This window comes from Microtus ochrogaster, chromosome 19, assembly GCF_000317375.1.
Source record: "Microtus ochrogaster isolate Prairie Vole_2 chromosome 19, MicOch1.0, whole genome shotgun sequence".
NCBI lineage: Eukaryota > Metazoa > Chordata > Mammalia > Rodentia > Cricetidae > Microtus > Microtus ochrogaster.
In genome coordinates, this window is record NC_022021.1 from 57,623,457 (window position 1) to 57,643,831 (window position 20,375).

Genomic DNA, 20,375 nt, shown 5'->3' on the forward strand with positions numbered 1-20,375 from the left:
CGTTCCAAGGATCTGAACAGAGGAAGTTGGTGTAACTGGTGGTGGCCCAGACCATTCCAGCACTCAAGAGGCAGAGGCAGCAGGATGGATTTCTCTTGAGTTTGAGGCCAACTCAGTCTACTAAGCTATCTCTAGAGAAGCCAAAATTACACAAAGAAACCTGTCTCAAAAGAGAAAAAGGAAAAATATGAAATTTTCAAGAATTAACAATTTCAAGGTTTTGTTATTAGTCTTATAGTCTATAAAATGTAATTTTTAATCATTTTCTCTCATTCCAAAATTAATTGTATGCCAAGAACATAGAATAAAACCTAGATTTATTCTATGTCTGCTTTCACATTAATTACCACGTAAAAATAAGCAAGCAGTTAACCTTCCCAAAAACCTGTGCAAGATATGATCACTAAGATTCATCTTCAAATTAAATTCTATTGCCTAGGGAAATAGCTCAATGCATTTTAAGGGAAGAAATTTCTAAACTAAAATTATTCTCAAGAGAGCTACTTTTAATAAACTTTTATAAAAACTACCTGTACACATAAAAGTACTAGATGGCGACCTAATCATGATAAACATTCAGATTAACAGGCAAGCAAATAACCAAGACTCACATTTTATTAAATAAGTGAATGTTACTGAGTTATGTAAATTATATTCCTGAAATGTTAGTTCCAACTCAAAATCTTGCTTAGTTAAAAAGTCTTCCAAGTGACTGGAAAAACAGACAGAAAAGTAAAGCCATTAATCAGAAGGATACAGGCGTTTTTATTATGAATTAAGTTGAGTCAATGCCTCTCTCTTCGTTTGCTATGTGCCTTTAGGACAAATTTTAGAGACTGTGTGTTTGTTTTTTTGAAGGTTTTAACCAATCTCTCCACTAATTGTGTTATGACAATCTGCAGCACTTGAGCCACCACCACCTACTCTCCACTCCCTCCGTACAAGCATTCTGTCCAACTGCAACTGAAGAGGTTATATTCCAAGCAACAGTCCGGAAACCAGGGTTCTTTCTCTTTGCATAACCTCCATTCACAACTGAACATCTATTTCAGGTTTTCCAGACCAAGAATATTGAGGCCCTAATTTCACTTGATCCAACTACCTAATAAAAAGATTATATATATATATATATATATATATATATATAAAATAGTAAGAAGCAGTGCTCAAAGAACTCTTCAAAACACAACATGAGAAAGTTTATGATTAAAGGACCCTCAAACAACGGAGATTTTTAGTGGGATGTAGGGGGCACAACACAGTAGGGTGATAGCTACTCTCAACAAATAGCAATAAGCTAAACCAATAAGGCAGCTAGCACAGAGAGACCTAGGAAAACAACTAAGAGACTTCTTTCTGGGGGTCAGAATAAACCTCAAAGACTGGCCTCAAAAACCACCAGTTATCTAATTAAATTGAGTCAGAACAAGAAGCAATTTATGCCACAGGGCATTGTTGAAAACAGCACAGCAACTAACCAGTAATTAATGGAGCCTAGCAGAGAGTTGTGATATCAAATGAGGCAAACAGTTTTACAGAGTAACCAATGCCCATGTCCTTTACTCTGGAATACAATCATTTCACTTTCCCTCTGTCAAAAACAAGAGGTCAGTAATTGAAATTCATGGAACAAGAGTAGGAATAAATCTAAAACACAACATTCATGAAATTATGATCAAATTAAATATTTGGCAAAGTACTCTGCAAACTTTAAATACCTCATGTATGCTATGGTATCATTACTAATTATCAGTAAAGTAATAAAAATTATTGTAAAAAGCAAAGATAAGTTCCAAGTATTTGACTGATCTGAATCAACAATACAAAAATCCCCTTGAACAAAGACAACAAAAACTGTCTTCACTTTTTTCCTTATACTATGGCTTAAACCCAGGGCCTTGGCAGGTTAGAGAAGCACTCTACCAGGGAGCCATACCCAACCACAGTCCAAGTCTTCACATGTTTGGTTAAATATGTGTACAACATGAAAAATCAAGGCAGAAAGAAAGGCAGAGAGATGCAGGGGGAAAGTACCTTTGTTGATGATGGCGGAGTAGGAAAATTAAGCCAGGCTGGAGCAAAGTCATGCTGCGCCATTTAGGTCCAGTCTCTCCAACTCAGTAAAACAAGGCTTCAACACCTCATGGCAAGTCCCTGTCATAAAAATGGAAAAAAATTAGACTTGCAGTTTTGGGCCAAAATTATAACCTTATATTGAATCTCCTTTAAATTAAAATTGGCTGGGCAGGTATGGTGGTACATGCCTCTCAGCTTGATGGACATACCAAGTTCCAGAACAGCTGTGGCTACACAGAAAGATTGTCTCAAAAGAGAGAGGAAAAAAAAAAAAACCTCAATTACAGTGATCAAACTGTAAGATTCCATTTGCAATTATTAAATAATTATAGGAGACTAATGTTTTGAACTAAGTTCCTGAAGTAGACCCAAATAGACCAAACTAAAATAAAAATGAAGTTTCCCATACTAAAATTCCATATCAACAATCTCAAAGTTACTTATTGTCCATATTAAAAAAAAAAAATCAAGGAAGAGAGGCAATAGCTAACTTTTCTAAACAGACCAGTTTTAGAACACCTTATTGATGTTGTTGCTCCATTTTCATCCTTGCCCCAAAAGTAACCTGAAGTAACTTCGTATTAACCAATTGGTTATCTACTACTGTTTCCCTGTCTCCTCTTCTTCAGCTCTTTCTATCTACAAAGTCCATTTACATTCAGTTCATTAGAACATGGTCTCTATTTTACAGAAAAAGGTTTCCCAATTTCTAGGAGAGCCAATAAGGCTCAGTAAGATCTTTAAATTTATAAATTTCTCTTTTCACATAACAAAATTGTTATTAAAAAGACCAGTTTGCAGTGTGGAATAGATGACTATAAGAAGAATTTATTGAGCAATTGAGGTAATTAATGGTAATTACAAAACTATGTATGATTCAAACCATATACTTAAAAAAAATCAGGGCAAATTTCTTAAAGTATACCTCAATGAAACTTATTTTTAATAACGATCAGAATTATTTCTAACCTAAGCTGTGAATTACGTGGTATTATCTATAAGGCAGGGGGAGGGCACTACATGTACATCTGTGCACCACACATGTATCTGCTGCTCAGGAAGGACAAATGGATACGTTGGGAATGGAACTGTGAAGATGGTTGTAAGCTACTTCTGGGAATAGAACTTGGGACCTCTGGAAGTGCAGCAAGTGCTCTTAGTTACTAAGACATCTCTCCAGCTTCATGATATATTCTTATCCACACCCCAAAAAGAATTCTAAATATAATCAACTGCCAATTTTTAGAAAACTCAAAACAAGAATGAGAATAGCTGGGCAGTGGTGGTGCACAGCTTTGATTCCAGCACTCAGAAGGCAGGAAGATCTCTGGGGTTAAATCCAGCCTAGTCTACAGAGCAAGTTCCAGAACAGCCAGGGGTAGAAAGAAACCCTGTCTCAAATATGGATGGATAGATGGATAATAGATCAGACAGACAAGGGATGCATGTAGGAAGGAACACAAGAACTACAGGTGACAGGACATTGTATGAGTCATGAAACTTAAAAACAAAAAAAAACTGATTAATCCCTCTAGTTCCGCTTTCTTTTGGTCACTTGCTTTTTATGGCTAAATCAGTTTTTTAGCAACTTGAAGGTAGCTTAAAAAATATTAATGCCACCAACCTTCCACTCTGGCCTACAAAAGTGCCTGATGACTGCTGACTTTTTTTTTTTTACAGTGGAAAAGAACAATCTCTACTTTCTGTACTTGCTCCTGAAGACAGCCACTACTTTATCACCAATCACCTTTCTCTACACCTCAAATCACCCAGAGTTCCTTCATCCCAGAGAGTCAAATTTGATACTTATATCAGTCATGTTAGGCTACCTTGTAAATAAACACCCCTGTACAAAAATTATTTTAATACACAGCAAAAAAGGAGGCTTAGTTCAGTAAAAAGTAAATAATACGGTTTCGACAAATGATTTTATTAATTATTATTAAAAATGTTTGTTTTGTGTTTTATTTGATTTTTTTTTTGTAGCACAGGCAGGCCTCCCACATCTGATTCTCTTGCCTCAGCTTTCCTAATGTTGAGATTATAAACATTCACCATAACAAACAATGCAAATACAATATACAGACACTGTACAAACTTCTCAACAAGCCAAGTCTTACCTAAATAAATAAATAGGGATAGCACAGAAGGCCTGATGACTTCAGCTCTATAGGACCCATATTGTGGAAGACAGGGTCCACTCCAAGATAACCTCTAACCTCTAACCTACATACATACACACATACACACACACACACAAATAATTTTAATGCTAAAATTTTCAAACTCTTTAAAGAAAACAAGGAGATAAAGCTTCCTGACCCTACCTTTAGCAATATTCTTAAAATATGACAACAAAACCAGGATTAGCAATAGGAAGAAAAAGGTTATAAATGAAAAACATCTATGTAAAAAAACATTATTCAAGGGTATGGACTCATAAAGAACCCTCACCCCCTCACCTGAATGAATAATCAGAGCCCTGAGTATGCTGCTAATCAAAAATAGTGCATATCATGTCTGATAATGCCTAGTATCCAGAATATGTAAGAAACTCTTAAAATTCAATAAAAAGCTGAGAAGAGGGGCATATGTCTTTAATCCCAGTTCTTGAGGCAGAGGCAGGAAGGAATCTGAGGCTAGGTAATTCCAGGATAGCAGAGGGTACAGAGACCTTGCCTCAAAAAAGCAAGGAAGATTGTGGGGGAGGGGGAGACACTCTTTTAAAGAGAAGAAAATACAAGTAGATATTTCCCCTAAGATCTATAAATACTCAATACACAAATAAAATACCCTCAGTTGCTGAGTGGTGGTGCACACCTTTAATCCTAGCATTCACGGAGGCAGAACAAACTCTGTGCATTCGAGGCCAGCCTAGACTACAGAATGAATTCCAGGATGGCCAGAGATACACAGAGAGAAACCACTGTCTCAAAAACAAAACAAAACAAAATGATTCCACAAATAAAAATACCCTCAGCAGCACTTTCTGGTGGTCATTAGAGAAATATAAGTCAAAGCCACCATGACCTGATACTAATTCACACCCACTAGGATAGCTATATAATCTTTTTTAATAGAAAAAAAAAGTGGTATTGAAGATAGGAAATTAGAACCCTTGCTTGTTTCTGTTATGAAGATAAAATTGTACAACAACTAAAACCTACAATTTGGCAATCTTTCAAAAAGTTAAAACATATAATTACCCTATTATTCATAATATCTGTATTCAGTATGCTCAAAGAATTGAAAATCATACTTAAAAATGTGTATACCAATGTTTGCATCAGCACTTATCCAACATCAAAACAGAATCATCCCAAATGTCCAATAAAAAGACAAAAGAATAAGCAAAATGCGGCATACAACATTTTTGGCTGAACTTTTCAAAATGTTTTATGTCTCTTATTTTATGTGTATGTGTTTATCCTACACGTATGTTATGTCTTTGTGAGGGTATCAGATGCTCTGAAACTGGAGTTACACACAGTTGTGAGCTGTCTTATGGGTGCTGAGAATTGAATCCAGGTCCTCTGGAAGAACAATCAGAACTCTTAACCACTGAGTCATCTCTCCAGCCGCCCAATTTTTTCTTTTAGAAAGATAAACACATTGCATAATTTCATGTAAGTGTATCATGAATGTGCAACTAAATGTCAAAAAAGACCATACACTGGAAACGTTAAGTATGATTTTTACCTCAATGAAGTGACATAAATACTGCATTTTATAAGCACTCAACAAACCATATATCTAGGGGCTGGAGAGATGGCTCAGAGGTTAAGAACATTGCCTGCTCTTCCAAAGGTCCTGAGTTCAATTCCCAGCAACCACATGGTGGCTCACAAGCATCTGTAATGGGGTCTGGTACCCTCTTCTGGCCTGCAGGCATACACACAGACAGAATATTGTATACATAATAAATAAATAAATATTTTAAACAAACCATATATCTAAATACAAATATATACATATGTATGAGAATAGCTTACCTATGCAATTCTTAAGTACCTCCAACCTAAAAATTAATTATAGTTCTGTAATAAAAGAGCCTCACAAAGAGTACCTTAATAAACAGATCAAAGTGAACATCACTAGTAATGAACAATTTGACAATGTGTGCCACTAGGCAGAACACAATAAACAAAGCCAAGCTTCTCTCCTTAATCTACACCAAGGAAGCCCCTAGCTTCTATGAAAACACAAGAAAAACTAACTTAGGCAGGTGAGATGGCTCAATGGTTAAAGCGCACTTACTGCCAACCCTGTCACCCTAAGTTCAAATTCTAGAACCCATATAGTATAAGGGAATCGACTCTCAAACTCTTGTCAGAATATCAATATGGCATGAAGTCTCACCCCCACCAAACCCATGAAAAGGCAATCAACCAACCAAATCAATCCATATGGGGGAGGTATATATTTAAGAGTAAGACAAAATAGTCAGCTCCAAAAACATTTTTTTTTTCAAGAATATGATGTTAAAACACTGAAGAGAGCTCAGAAGGTAAAGTTGTGGGCTGCCTGATCTGATGAAATGAGCCCAATCCCCAGGGCCCACAATAATTAAAGCCGAGAACAGAGGCCTCCAGTTGAGCTCCAACCTCATCACATTCACCATGGTACACATGTGGTATAAGCAAGATAAATGAATAAAATGTAATTTAAAATTTCAAAGAAGTTATCAGTCAAAAAAAAGTGTCTTTATGAACTGATCAAGCTGTTAAAACGTTTATTTTTTAACATATGTGCATGTATGCTCAGGGACACAGGGGTGTAGGTATATTCACACGAATGTAGAGACTAGAAGTCTTTCTCAACCACTCTCAAATGTATTTACTGAGCAAGGGTTTGAACCTGGATCTCACGAATTCAGCTAGTCTCCAAAACCAGACTGCTTCTGGGAATTCTGTCTCTACCAATAGAGTTATAGTTGAACCTCCACAGCCACTCATAATTTGGTCTTTTGAGGATGTCATGTGTATGCTGGAATTCCCACTGGTACCTCCTCATTGCTTTACCTTTGTATCTGACTGCTTCAGTTCAGCCACTTTGTCTTTAAGCTCAGATATTGTAGTATCTTCTCCTTGACTCATTCATTTCTATTCTATCCCACAAACTTTTTTGACTTAACAATGGCTTTTTTATCCCCGCCAATATTCCTATCTCTTTAAAAACAAATCTGTCTTTCCTATCTTGCACTGTCCCCCTCTCTATTCTTCTGTTGTTTTCTTGTGTTCCCAATCAGGATGTTTTACCTCTTTCATCTCTTTAAATATAATTTTTTTTAAAAAAAATCATTCTCTTTAATTATCTGCCTGGAATTTCATCTAACTCACTCTTGCTAGATGTCATTACTGTGTGATTAGTAATTTGGTAAGAGGGATAGGGTTGCCTTGGTCGTTTTTAGTGTTTCATATGCTACTGTTTTAAGATATTGTTTTTCCATGGTTGGGATTTTGTCAGCTATATTCCTTTGTTTGCTTGTTTGTTTATTTGTTTGTTTTTAGAGACAGGGCTTCTCTGTGTAGCTCTGGAGTCCATCCTGGCACTCACTCTGTAGACCAGGTTAGCCTGGAACTCAGATCCACCCACCTGCCTCTGCCTCCTTTTGACCTCAACAGCTGTTTACTAAGATTGGTTTTGGAAGTAAGTAGAATGGATAAAGATAAACTGATCTCAAAAAAAAAAAAAAAACAAAACAAAACAAAACAAGGCAAGTAACTAGGATCCTATTAAGAGTTTTAAAGCTATGGGTGGTTATTATAATTAAGAGATTTTTAAGAGTAGGGTGATTCAAGCCTTAAATCCCAGCACTCAGGAGGCAGAGGCAGGTAGATCTGAGTTGCAGGCCAGACATGGCTATACATCTTCAAAAAAAAAAAAAAAAAAGAAGAAGAAGAAGCAAGAGAGGGAAGGAGGAAAGTGAAGGAAGGGAGGAAGAAGAATCTTTAAAAAAGAAAAAGAAAAATGGGAGGAGAGGAGAGATAGACCTATCCTTCTCAGTTTACCTCTTACCAGATTCTTTCTGTGCTTTATTCACATGAAAAAGTCATAAAAAAAAATTATAAAATTGTTATTTAAGGGTTGAATAAATGTTCTCCCCTCCAAAAAACATTATATTCTGTAAACAGGATGTTTTTAATCCTCAATTTTTAAGATTACTAATGGGCAATGTGCAAAATAGATATACAATAGAAACACAAACCTAAAAAAAACTTTACAGGGCTGAAAATAAAGCTTAAGCTGGGAATACAGCTCAAGATGAGCTAACATTTAACCTTAGCATAGTACTTATACTATGCGTACATGCCATGAGATTCTCTCTCTCTCTCTCTCTCTCTCTCTCTCTCTCTCTCTCACACACACACACACACACACACACACACACACAGCCAAAATCTTATAAAGAACTGATATGAAGCTAAAGAGATATCTTACAGAGGACCTAGCACCTACACTGGGCAGCTGACAACTGTCTGCATTCACAGCTGGAAGATATCCAAAGCCTTCTTCTGGCTTCCAGGAACATTCAAAAATGCACACACATACACATAAATAAATGATTTAAAAAAAAAAAGAACTGACTATTCACTTGCAATTAATTCAGTACCAAAAAAAAAAATAGCATTACTCCTGCTTTGGTGCTGAGGCAAGGTCTCATTTACCACAGGCTGGCCTCAAACTAAGTGAGATGACCTTGAGGAATTCCCTCTTCGACCCAAGTACTGCAATTACATTCAGGTACTGACCACCAAGGCCAGGTTATTTGGTGCTGGAGATCATCTCAGGATCAAATGTACACTAGGCAAACAAACTACCAAATGAGCTCCGTCCCCTGGTCCTATTTAATGCACACAAATTTAAAGTTGAAGCATCGTGAGCTTCTGACCTTCCAAGTATATACACACATAAACAGACTTGCATACATGTGTGCTTTCATAACAAAGAAAAGGAGGCTAGGAAATTGAAGGGACAAGGGGGGGGTGTGTGTGTGTGTGTGTGTGTGTGTGTGTGTGTGTGTGCGTGCATGGGAGGGTTTAGAGAGAGGAAAGAAAAAGAGCAATGACTTAATCATATTATAATCTCAAAAAAAATTAAGTACACAAATTTATACTTATTGAGTTTTCTCACAAAAATGAAGCAGACTAAATCTTCCACAAATCAGTATACCGGGACTTTTTGTGTTTTAAGGGTTGGTAAACGTAAATTTTAAACTAGAATTGTACTGCAAACAGTGTGGACTAATTGCAACAAAATTTAATTCAAATCAACTAATTTATTGAATGACCAACATAAACAGTTTGTGCTAAGCAGTAGAAGATATAAGGCACAAGAGAGCAGTCAGCCCTGACTTCAACAAAAAACTAATAAATAATTGTAAAAACTAGGCCGTAGCCACAGATCCTTACAAAAAACTTTTTTAAAAAAGATCTATTTATTTTATATATACATAAATACCAGAAGAGAATACCATTATATATCTCATTATAGATGGTTGTGAGCCACCATGTGGTTGCTGGGAATTGAACTCTTAACCCTTGAGCCAGCCCCTTTCAAAAAACTTTTAAGTATAATTTTTTTCTCAGAAGTATTTACTATTTTTTAAAAAAGTGCCAGTCGGGTACAGTGGCCACATGTTCTGTAATTTCAGTACTCAGGATGCTAAGGCAAGAGTACTGTTACAAGTTCATGGCCCACTTGGGATACAGAGCAAAATGAGAAAGTCAAAAAGCAATCAGGAATGGTGTCACCCTATCTGTAATCTAAGCACTTGGGAAGTAGAAGCAAAGAATTACAAATTCAAGGTCAATCACTGCTATATTGAGAATTACTACAGGCCAACCTTAGATAACTATGTAAGATCCTGTACCTATGAGGAGCCCCAGCTCACCAAGAGGACCCACAACATGTGAGCCCTCAGCCAGGCTTGGGTCAGGAATGCCACCTGGAGACTGCCAGCTGACACCTGACCAGCCACTCAGGACAGGACCTTGGGGCTGCACTCCCGCATTGCTGCAATACTGCCCCAGCCTCTCCCCTCAGCCTGCCTTTGCTGCACGTTATATCCAGCTGTCCGTTTCCCATCTTCCTTCCATTTGGATCTGTGTCTGGACTTGGCTGACTGTTCCCTCCAGACCTTCACTGACTACCTTGTCCTGAGAAATGCAGCCAAGGAGGGGTCCCTGGGTTAATCCAAGGGCGCAAGCCCAGGTCTGGCCCTGGAAGGATTCAAGAGCCTTGTTTTATGGGTTTTGGTGATGTTGGGGGAATACTGCCAGCCCATCACCCCCATTCCTTATTGCTTCTGGTTTGGAGCCCTGGGCCAGGGCTGTAGTCCTGGTCAATATTTTAATAATTATTTAACTGTAGATCTGTGTGTCATCTACAACGTGTCCAATAAAGAGGAAGCCACAGTCCCTCAAAAAAAAAGAAAAGAACCAAATCATCAACATTGTACAGGATCAGATAAAAGGACAAAAGGGGCAGAATTAAAATTATAACAAGCAGTTGGGTGGTGGTGGACACACATTTAGTCCCAAAACTCAGGAGGCAGAGGCAGGCAGATCTGAGTTCGAGGTCAGCATAGTCCATAGAGCAAGTTTTCAAAAAGCCAATAATAATAAATAGTCTATCCCAAAACCAGTCAATAAATGACAGAATCTGGAAAATAGGACTCCGTGTCTTTATACACTGCTAAAGGTAAGAGAGTGATGCACATGTATACTCTTAACACTGACCAGGGAGGAGGATCACAAGCTTAAAGCTGGCAACAGCCTATCTCAAGCACACACACTCTCAATTTCTCCCCGCAACACACACCTTTAAAAAAGAAAAAGAACACCAATCTCTCTCAAACTTTCCCAAAGAATTTACTAAAATATGCAAACAATCTATTGCCTACCCTCAAGTAACTTCTCCTTGAGTTCTCTTTCAGTTCACAGATGTACAAAATTTCTGAATTACACTACAACATAGCCATAGTTTTAATACTGGTTTTAAAAAAACTTAAGTGTTTACCCAAATGTAACTGTAGAACCTCTTAGGTGCTTTGTTTATCCTTAATTTGTGTTTTTTACACATAACACTACTAGGCTATGTAAATCCTACAGATGATTTAGTTCTATGTAACATGAACAAAATTAAATGTCTTTATGGCAATAGTATAACCAAAAACAACGTTCTTGGAAGCTTGAAATTACCTTATCATGTAGAATTTCACTTTTTAGAACAGGGTTTAAACTATCCTTTAAAAGAGCAGCTACCGTTAATTTAATGTTTTCAAACTTTCATAGTCCAAGACACAAAGACCTCAAGATACTTTTAACTAAGAAGAAAATAAAACTTTCTTCAAAGTCTAATGCAGAGAGATAATGAAATTTTTCACTATTCCTTCCTGTCTGAAAAGCACACATATGATAGGAGGGGCAGGAGACAAGTTTGTAACAGCAAATGTATGGAAATTAGGACTTTAGTTCTCTCCTTCACACTCTATACATGTTCTAGGGAATCAAACTCAAGCTGCCAAATTTGAACTATTTCTGCACTGAACCATCTCACCAGCCCTAAATGTTTTAAAAGTAATTTTCCTAACTATTTACAACAAAGTAACAGGTCCCACAACAGTACATTCAACTTTCTAGAATCACAAAATCTTCTGACTCAGAGGTCTAGTTATATATCAAACCATAATACAGGTCTTAATAATAATCTTTATAGGGAAAATCGGTAATATAGTCAAAATTTGTTCCCTGTCAACTCAGGCCTCTTAGGCTTCAAATAGACAACTGTCTGTCTTTTTAGCAAATTGGTATTTGGAAGGTTCTACCTTCATAGAACTAAGATCAAAACATTTGCAGTCACTTTTATCACCCCACACACTTTGAGGAGGATGAGACATCTAGTTTACACAGGAAAAGTCTTTGAAGCATCTTACCATTCAAGTAGTTTTCAACCTAATTTAGGTTCCAAAATCTTTCAGCACTCGCCTCCTAATATGGTTAGAGCCTCACCTTAGCAGTTTTCCAGAGCTGCCTAGAAAGTAAAGCCCTGGAAGGGTTCTATAATACTCTTTCTTACACAGAACCAAAGATCACACTAAGAAACTTCAAACTAGCAAATGATTAAAATTTCAGTCACTGCCAAGCATGGTAGCACAGGCCTTTAATCCCAGTAGTCGGGAGGCAGAGCAAGGAAATCTCAAGAGTTCAAGGCCAGCCTGGTCTATAGTTCCAGAACAGCCAGGCTACAGAGACACCATGTTGGGGGGGGGGGGGGGGACACATGAGAGCCTGATGCCACAAATCTGCATTACCTTCTTCCATTCCCTCCTCTTAAATAATACAATACATAATAGACATTATTTGGTGTAAATAGTCATAGCTGGGTCAGCCAGACGACAAAACAGGTAAAAAAAAAAGAAAAAAAATGCTTGCTGTTCAAACTCGAGTTCATTTTCCAGAAGCCACAAAAATGTGGAGAGCATTCTTGTCCTCTTACCTCTATACACACATATCATGCACACATAAAAAAATAAATGTCAGCCTCCCTGAGTCTCAAAAATTCTAGTCAGAAATTGTGCTTATCATTCTATTTCAAAGACTTAGAAATAGTGGATTCTGGTGTTTTAAATTTGAGGCAAATGGCAAAATACCTGAATTTGACCCCTGTGGTTCAATTTAAAATTAGAGAAAAAAAATCTTAAAAGCATGATAGTAATTAAGTGTTTATCAGGTAAACAGATTTAGACGTTCATGCAACAAATGATGTAAATCTAAGCAAATAAAACAGCGTTTAAATGATGTGATAACAAATCGATTTGGCTATAAATAATCTTGTAAAAACAAATTTAACTAATCACCAAGCAGTTAAGCAACAAATTATAATAAAAAATACTAACTACATATACCAAATTTAAACCTCAAAAAAGAATAAATTACCTATAACGTGAATAATTCTTTCAATACTAATACTGTAGAAACAATAAAAATGAGAAGACATAAAGATGGGGATAGGAAATTAAGAGGTCATTTCAGGCTTTGAAGAACTAGGAAGGGTATTATGGACTAAAAGAAATGAAAGAGTATAAAAAGAGTTGTTCAAACAAAGAACAGTCAGAGAAAGTCTGTCACAGCTGAGTTAAAACTGAACTAGCCAGGGACAGTACTACACAGAAACAGTCCAACTTGATGAAAGACTAACGCAGGAAGATCCTTGGAGCCTAAGAGTTCCAAATCAGCCCTCTCCCTGAAAGGAAAATGAGGAAGAGAAAAAAAACAGAAGGAAGTGGATAGATGGGCTAGTGAAAAAACTGAAGAAACAACATAAAGACTTTAAACAAGGAAAACTGGTATTTTCAAAGAAAAAAAGTGGCCAGGGGCCAATGGGAACTAAGACCACAAAGTTGCAGAGAAAAATAAACAATGTAAAGACTTATACAATCGTATGCTTAATTCCAAAGAAAACAACTTGGAAGGCTTTTAAGAACAAAAATTTAACTTTTCTTTGTTTTTAATTATGTGTGTCCACCACCATGTTCACCACAAGTGCCCAGAAGATAGAGGTTCCCAAGATAGCTGCAACCAAACTTAGGTCCTCTACAAAAGTTTATGCTTCTCACCCCTAAGCCATCTCGACAGTCCCAATTATTAGTACTTTTAAAGGATCATTTTGTTCTGTGAATAAGCTATACAGTACAAATGGTAAAGAAAGGAGGCTAACGCAGTCATTCAAATGAAAACAAGATGTATCCTGGACAAGTGTAGAAGCAATAGGATAGAAAAGGACATATGAGATAAGAGGTGGAATAGAATGCGTCCATGGGGGAATGGAAGCCAAAGATGATTTCCAAGTGTTTCATTTTGATAAGGTAGATCAGGAAGCTATTTACTAAAATAAAAATGAAACGGGGGGGAGGGAGTGGGGGAAAATAACAGGTAGAGGCAGACCACTTGCCTTGCATGCATAAGACTAAATTCAATCACTTCACTCAAAAGGCTAAGGCTGAAGCTCAGTGGAAGCGTGCTTGCCTAGCATGTTTGAGACCACTGACCCCAGGTTAAACCTCAAGTACTAAAGCGGGTGGGGGACAGGACAAAGACTGACTCAAAGTTCCCTTGTAAGTATGGAGTAAATAAGAGTACAGTATTAACATGTAGAGAATTCAAGAAAAATGTTTACATAATATGAAAATCTGGACTGAACATTTAAGATTACCTAGACAGGACCAGGGATGATGATCCAAACCTATAAACCAAAACTCAGAGACAGACTGCCACAAGTTCAAGGGCAATCTGAACAACAACACATCATGTTTGAAGGCCAACCAGATGCTGTCTCAAGAAAGCTAACTTTTTTTATAAATATACCACCTAAAGCTATGATGTCATACCATAGTTTACCCAAGTAATCATACCTAAGTATTATCCAAAGTATAATACATTGTCTTAACAATTTTAAATGTTCCATGTATATATAAAATATGTAAAACACTATACACATTACACATATTGCTCATTTCAGTCCATTTTATATTTACCTACATTCTCCAATTCACCCTATCCCTTTTGGCTGATCCCATAGTCCTCAATTTCCCATTCTGGGTTGGCTTAGTTTCTGTTTTGGGTTTTTTCTGAGGGGTTATTGTTAAGACAAGGTTTCGTTATGTAGTCCTGGTTGGCCTGAACTTGCTATGTAGAGTAGGCTGACCTTCAACTCCGCTTCCAAAATGCCTGAATTTCAGGCCTGAGCCTCCACACAAAGCATCCCAAATTCTTGGTGGACCTCAACAACCCTAAATGGTATCACCTAATCGAATGAGGGAGTGGTGTAAAATCTGGCATCAGTAAAAAAAGATTAAAAGGATTCTCAATGCTTGACAACCAAAAATAATTCATAATCAAAAATTTAATAAACTGATGTTCAGACAATTCTGATCCATACTGCATCAAGCACATTCACAATAGCTCATCACACAAGCTACACATAAACGAACAATAAATGCTGCCTCAAACACCTCAGATTCAAAACTTTACTGCTATCAAAAGCAGTGCTTTTACTATATATACAAGGCTTCAGCTTTTAAAAATAATGGTTTAGCCACAGAATACAAGACTTAGTGTTTTCCTCTCACCATTCCTCAGTATGTACCACATCAACAGACTGTATTGTGTTAGAATGTTGGGTTTTCCAGAACTGCTCTTTGAGGGTCAGAGATAGCTCAGTAAAGTTAAAAGATGTCAAACAGACTTCATTTCCCAGGACACATGCTAGAAGGTAGAGCAATTCAGGTAAACTGTCCTGACCTACACAGGCATACTATGGCACTCACACCCACTCACATAATAAATGGATAAATGGACTGGTGGGTGAGTGAATAAACAGATAAATTTAAATATAAATAGAGAGAAAGTAAAGTTTGAGCTGCTGATTTTAGTTTTTTGGGTTTTGTTTTAAATTGGTAAGTTTACTTAATGCTTTTTGGTTGGGTTTTATTTATAAGGTTTCACATACAACACACTATAGACTATAATTCACTATACAGCTGAATGTTCCTCCTGCCTCCTCCTCCCAAGTGCAGGACTACAATATTGCACCACCATGCCAAGGTGCTGACGAAATTAAGCTGTTAAGTAAACTTTGACTTACAAGTGTAAGAAATTTTTTTCAACTATTTCTGAAATGGCCTTAAAAATATTTTTGCCGTTTTGCAACATACTTAGAATAGACATTCTTAGCATTGATTATTTTATCGATAACATAAAAAATGCTGAAGACACTTTACACCCTACAATTTCAAATATTCAAAGATTTCATTTTTGTAAAAAAAAAAAAAAAACAAGTATAGCTAGACATGGTGAGGCATGTCTGTAATCTCAGCACTGCTGAGCTGAAGACAGATCAGGATGCTCCATGACTACATGGTGAATTAAGAAGTCAGGTTTGGTAACATAACACCTCTCTCAAAAAATTATCAAAAAAGAGTATATTATTGTATATACATCAACAAAACTACTTTCAAAGTGGGTCCATGAAGAAACCTAAGTACATAAACAGGGTCTCATGTCATCTAAATTGTCCTCAAACTCACTATTTAGCCTTAGAGAATATCCATCCTCATCCTCCTACCTTAGCCTCAAGTGCTGAGATTACAGGTAAATAACACACCTGGCATAAAAGATCAATTTTTTAGTGGAATCATTACATTCTTTTTATTTTTATTTAAAACTTATGTGAGTATGAGATTATGGAAGTGTACACACACAAAGTACATGTGTTTGTGTAGGTGTGAGCTTGTCTGATGTCCAGCTTCTTATGTGTGTGCTGGAACAAGAATTGAAGTCCTCTCAATTGCACAGCAAGCACCCTTAACCAGTGAGCCAATTCTTCAGCCCCAATTTTTAAAATATTTTTTTTTAGTGTAAAAGCGTTAAACTGAGGGGCTGGAGAGATGGCTTAGCAGTTAAAAGCACTAACTGCTCTTTCAGAAGTCTGGGTACAATTCCCAGCACCCACATGATGGCTCACAATCATCTATAGTGGGATCTGATGCTCTCTTCTGGCATAAAGTCACACATGCAGACAGAGTACTCATTAATAAAATATTTAACTTAAAAAAGAGTTAGATATAAAGTTTTCTTGGTAATATTTTGCCCTTAAATTAGTTTTAGATTTTAGCCGGGCAGTGGGGCACATGCCTTTAAACCCAGCACCAGGAGGCAGAGGCAGAAGGATCTCTAAGAATTCAATACAGTGCAAATTCCAAGACAGTCAAGGGTACACAGAGAAACCCTATCTTGAAAAACAAAATAGACAGACAGATAAAAATCAATTTAGTGTTTATCCTCTACAAGAACCATTACCCCAAGCCTGATGTTGATTTTTATCTTCAATTAGTGGTACAGGGAAACTGATATCCACTTTTAATCATTTCTTTTAAAAAATGTCACTACGGCACAAGACAGTGCAGACTAATTACAATTCACAATTAAACTGGCAGAAAAATTAGGGGAAAAAGAAAGCAAACTAATCAGTGGACTATTATTCAGCCTCATATGTTCTTTCTTAAATGTATAAATTTTATCTTCAATTGACAACTACTTACAAAGGAAATTAGTTTCCCAATAGTCTCACTAGGTAATCAAACCACATCTGAGGGTAGGCCCCATGCCCAGTAGATAGCCAACACAAAAGGAACTCAATTGTATTTGAGACTATTTTTTACATCATATTGCTTTGCTTGGTCAGTTTTTACTGTACTAGTCTTTTGCTTATATATAACAGTTCCAGCTTAGCTTTTTTTACGGTTTTTTTTTTTGGGGGGGGTGTCCTACATGCATGTGTTTCTTCTGCTTTTTTGTTGTTGTTTTAATTTCACTCTTTTTTAAAGAAAGAAGGCGTAGTTGAAAGGTGGTAAGGTGGAAAAGATCTTCACTCTTTTTTAAAGAGAGAAGGTGTAGTTGAAAGATATTAAGGTGGAAAAGACCTGAGGAGATGAGGGAAGAGAACCCATGATCAGAATATATTGTACAAATAAAATATTTTCAACTTAAAAAAATGTATAAATTTACTCTGGAAGAATGTAATTCAATGGTAGAATACTTACTTGCTTAGCATGCACAAGGCCATATCTTCAATATAATGTACAATATGTAAGAAACTAATTGTTTCAAAAAAAATGGTTTCAACAATTAGAAACTGGTATGGTGGCCCAGACCACTTATCTATAACCCCAGTACTACACAGATAAAATATAAAGATGTCAAGGTCCTGGCCATCCTGAGCTACAATGAGACACTATCATAGAAAAAAAGAGAGTGGAAAAAAAATGAAAGGGCTAGAAGATATCTCAGAAGTTAAAAGCACCCAGCTGTTCTAGAGGACCCAGGTTCAAATCTCAGGACTTCATGGCAGATCACAACTGTCTGTATACAACTCCAGTTAGCTCCAAGGGATCTGATACTCCTCTTCTGGCCTCCACCAACATCAACATGCCCATGCTCACACATACATAGATATGCAGGCAAAAAACTCATACACATAAAATAACAACAATAAAAAACTTTTAAAATATTTATTAAAAGGAAAAACGTGCAAACTAATCAAAAACATTAGTTTTTAAAAGACAAGATAAGCTGACTAGAGACACATGCCTTCAATCTCAGCACTGGCAAAACAGAACCAAGAAGCAAAAAAGGATCACCTCCAAGTTCAAGATCAGCCTGTCCTATGTAGTGGGTTACAGGCCAGCCAGGGATGCATGGCAACACATATATGCGTAGACACACAAAGAAATGAGTAAAGGGTGCTTTATATTCTAGACTAATACTATGACATTAAATGTTTAAATGTGTTACTTTATTATAAATTCCTTTCATTTACCTTCATTACAAGTATATAATATTTTGCTCTAATATGAAAGAGGGTATTTTGCTTCAACAAAGTAAGATAGTTAATTCTATCAACTAAGGTGGATTAAAAAGAGCCTAGGAGATTAATATAGGACTTGTGTATGTCTAGTGTGCACTTCCAGAGATTTTAACAGAAGGCTCTATCCTGAATACAGGTGGTGCCAGCATGGAATTAAAGGAGAACAACAGAAGGGCCAGTGAACTTGGTTAGACCATTTGCAATATTCTCTGCTTCCTGCAATTTGAGTCATTCTGCTCTGCTCTTGCATCATGATGGACTGAATCCTAAAAAAATCTTTCCTTATTTGACATGGTTTGACGGTTTTAATTACAGCAAACATATAATACATGATGTACACCCAGGCATGTAACACTTGCTTGTACACCTAGAACTTGGAAAGCTGATGCATAAGTTCTGGGCTAGCCAGGGCTATAAAATGGAAACTTGTCTCAGAGGAAAGGAGGGGAAAAGACAGGAAGGGGGTGGGTGGGGGAGAGGGACAGAAGGGAGGGGAGGGGGCAAAAAGGAAAGGGAAAAAGAAAGAAATGCAAAGAGGAAAAAAAGAGAAGAGGAGGGAGAGAGAGTCCCTCCCCCATTCTCCAAACAGGTTTCCACCACATCACAAGTTCTAGTGAACTGAAAACCTAAGGGCTAAGAGTCACTACTAGGACACTGTTTCTACTAGATCATAATTTATACTTGGTAATAAAAATCAATCCCCAGCACCACCTCAAAAGTTAAAAAAAAAAAATTTCAAATTCTGCTTTTGTCACCTAACCCCTTAGGTAAATTACTTAATCTTGGACTGAATTTCGATGTATGACTGATTTTAGATACCTCATTTTGGTTAATGTTCACAAGGACCCTAAGAATTAGCTATGGTTGGATAGCTGAGATGACTCAGAGGTTAAGAGCACTTAGTATTACCTTACAGAGAACTTGGGTTTGATTCCCAGGACTCACACATACGTTCCTGAATGATTATTATCAACCTGCAAACTATCATATTCACTTGGGAAAATAAAATTTAGTTGCTGCCCAAGACAAAAATATATTCTAAAAACAGAATACTATTTTGCTTTTCTCATTAGCACTTGAAAAATTAACTGTAAATCTTGATACAGAAATACATATGTTCAGAAGAAATATGTCTGAAATCCGTGTCTACGTTTTCTAACTGTAAAGTGAGAGTAAGCAAACCTTCCCACACAGGTGTCTATAGAACTAAAACTTAAAAGGTTTAGAATAGCCTAGGATATTATGAACACCAATTCAGTACTGACTAGTTATTAGGATTCATTAGCTGAAAATGGTGCTAGAACAGGCTGTAATCTCAGCATTCACCCATCTGAGACAAGAAATCAAGGCCAGCTTGGGTTAGTTTCAAGACAGCCTGAGATATGTGTTAAGATCCTGTCTCAAATGATTCGCTCATTATGGTTAAGGTTACTATCTAAAATATATGACTATCTACAACAAGGTTTTAATGGGGAAATATATCAGGTGTGGTGAAATATACCTGTAATCTCAGGACTATGGAGGCTGAGGCTGGACGATTATAAATTCAAATTCAGACTAGGCTACAAAGCAAGAAGGGGGGGGGGAATAACAGTGGTTATCTTCATTAAGTATTTAAATATTTCTCTGAAGATATACAAATGGCCCAGTTAGCATAAGAAAATATTCTATTAGTCACTAGAGAAAGTATATCAAAACTAATGTTTACAAAACTAAGGGCTATAGAGACAGCTGGTGGTTGAGTCCTTGCTGCTGCAAAGGACAGGTTATCAACCACTTGCATGAGGCACCTGACAGCTGCAGCCTCTAACTCCAGCTCCAAGGGATCTGGTACCTCTGGCCTCCAGCAACAAACCACCAAACCACAAATA

The 20,375-nt window shown here is 36.9% G+C and overlaps 1 protein-coding gene across 3 annotated transcripts in view; it reads right to left on the reverse strand.

Moving 5' to 3' along the window:
- Gpbp1 (GC-rich promoter binding protein 1) overlaps positions 1–20,375 on the reverse strand; it is a 69,653-nt gene that overhangs the window by 40,458 nt on the left and 8,820 nt on the right. For all 3 annotated transcript variants that reach the window (XM_005356792.3, XM_005356791.3, XM_013349791.2), the window contains exon 3: positions 2,035–2,154. In XM_005356792.3, the coding sequence (XP_005356849.1) occupies positions 2,035–2,097 (63 nt within the window). In that variant the 5' untranslated portion in view covers positions 2,098–2,154. The remainder of the gene's footprint in view (positions 1–2,034; positions 2,155–20,375) is intronic.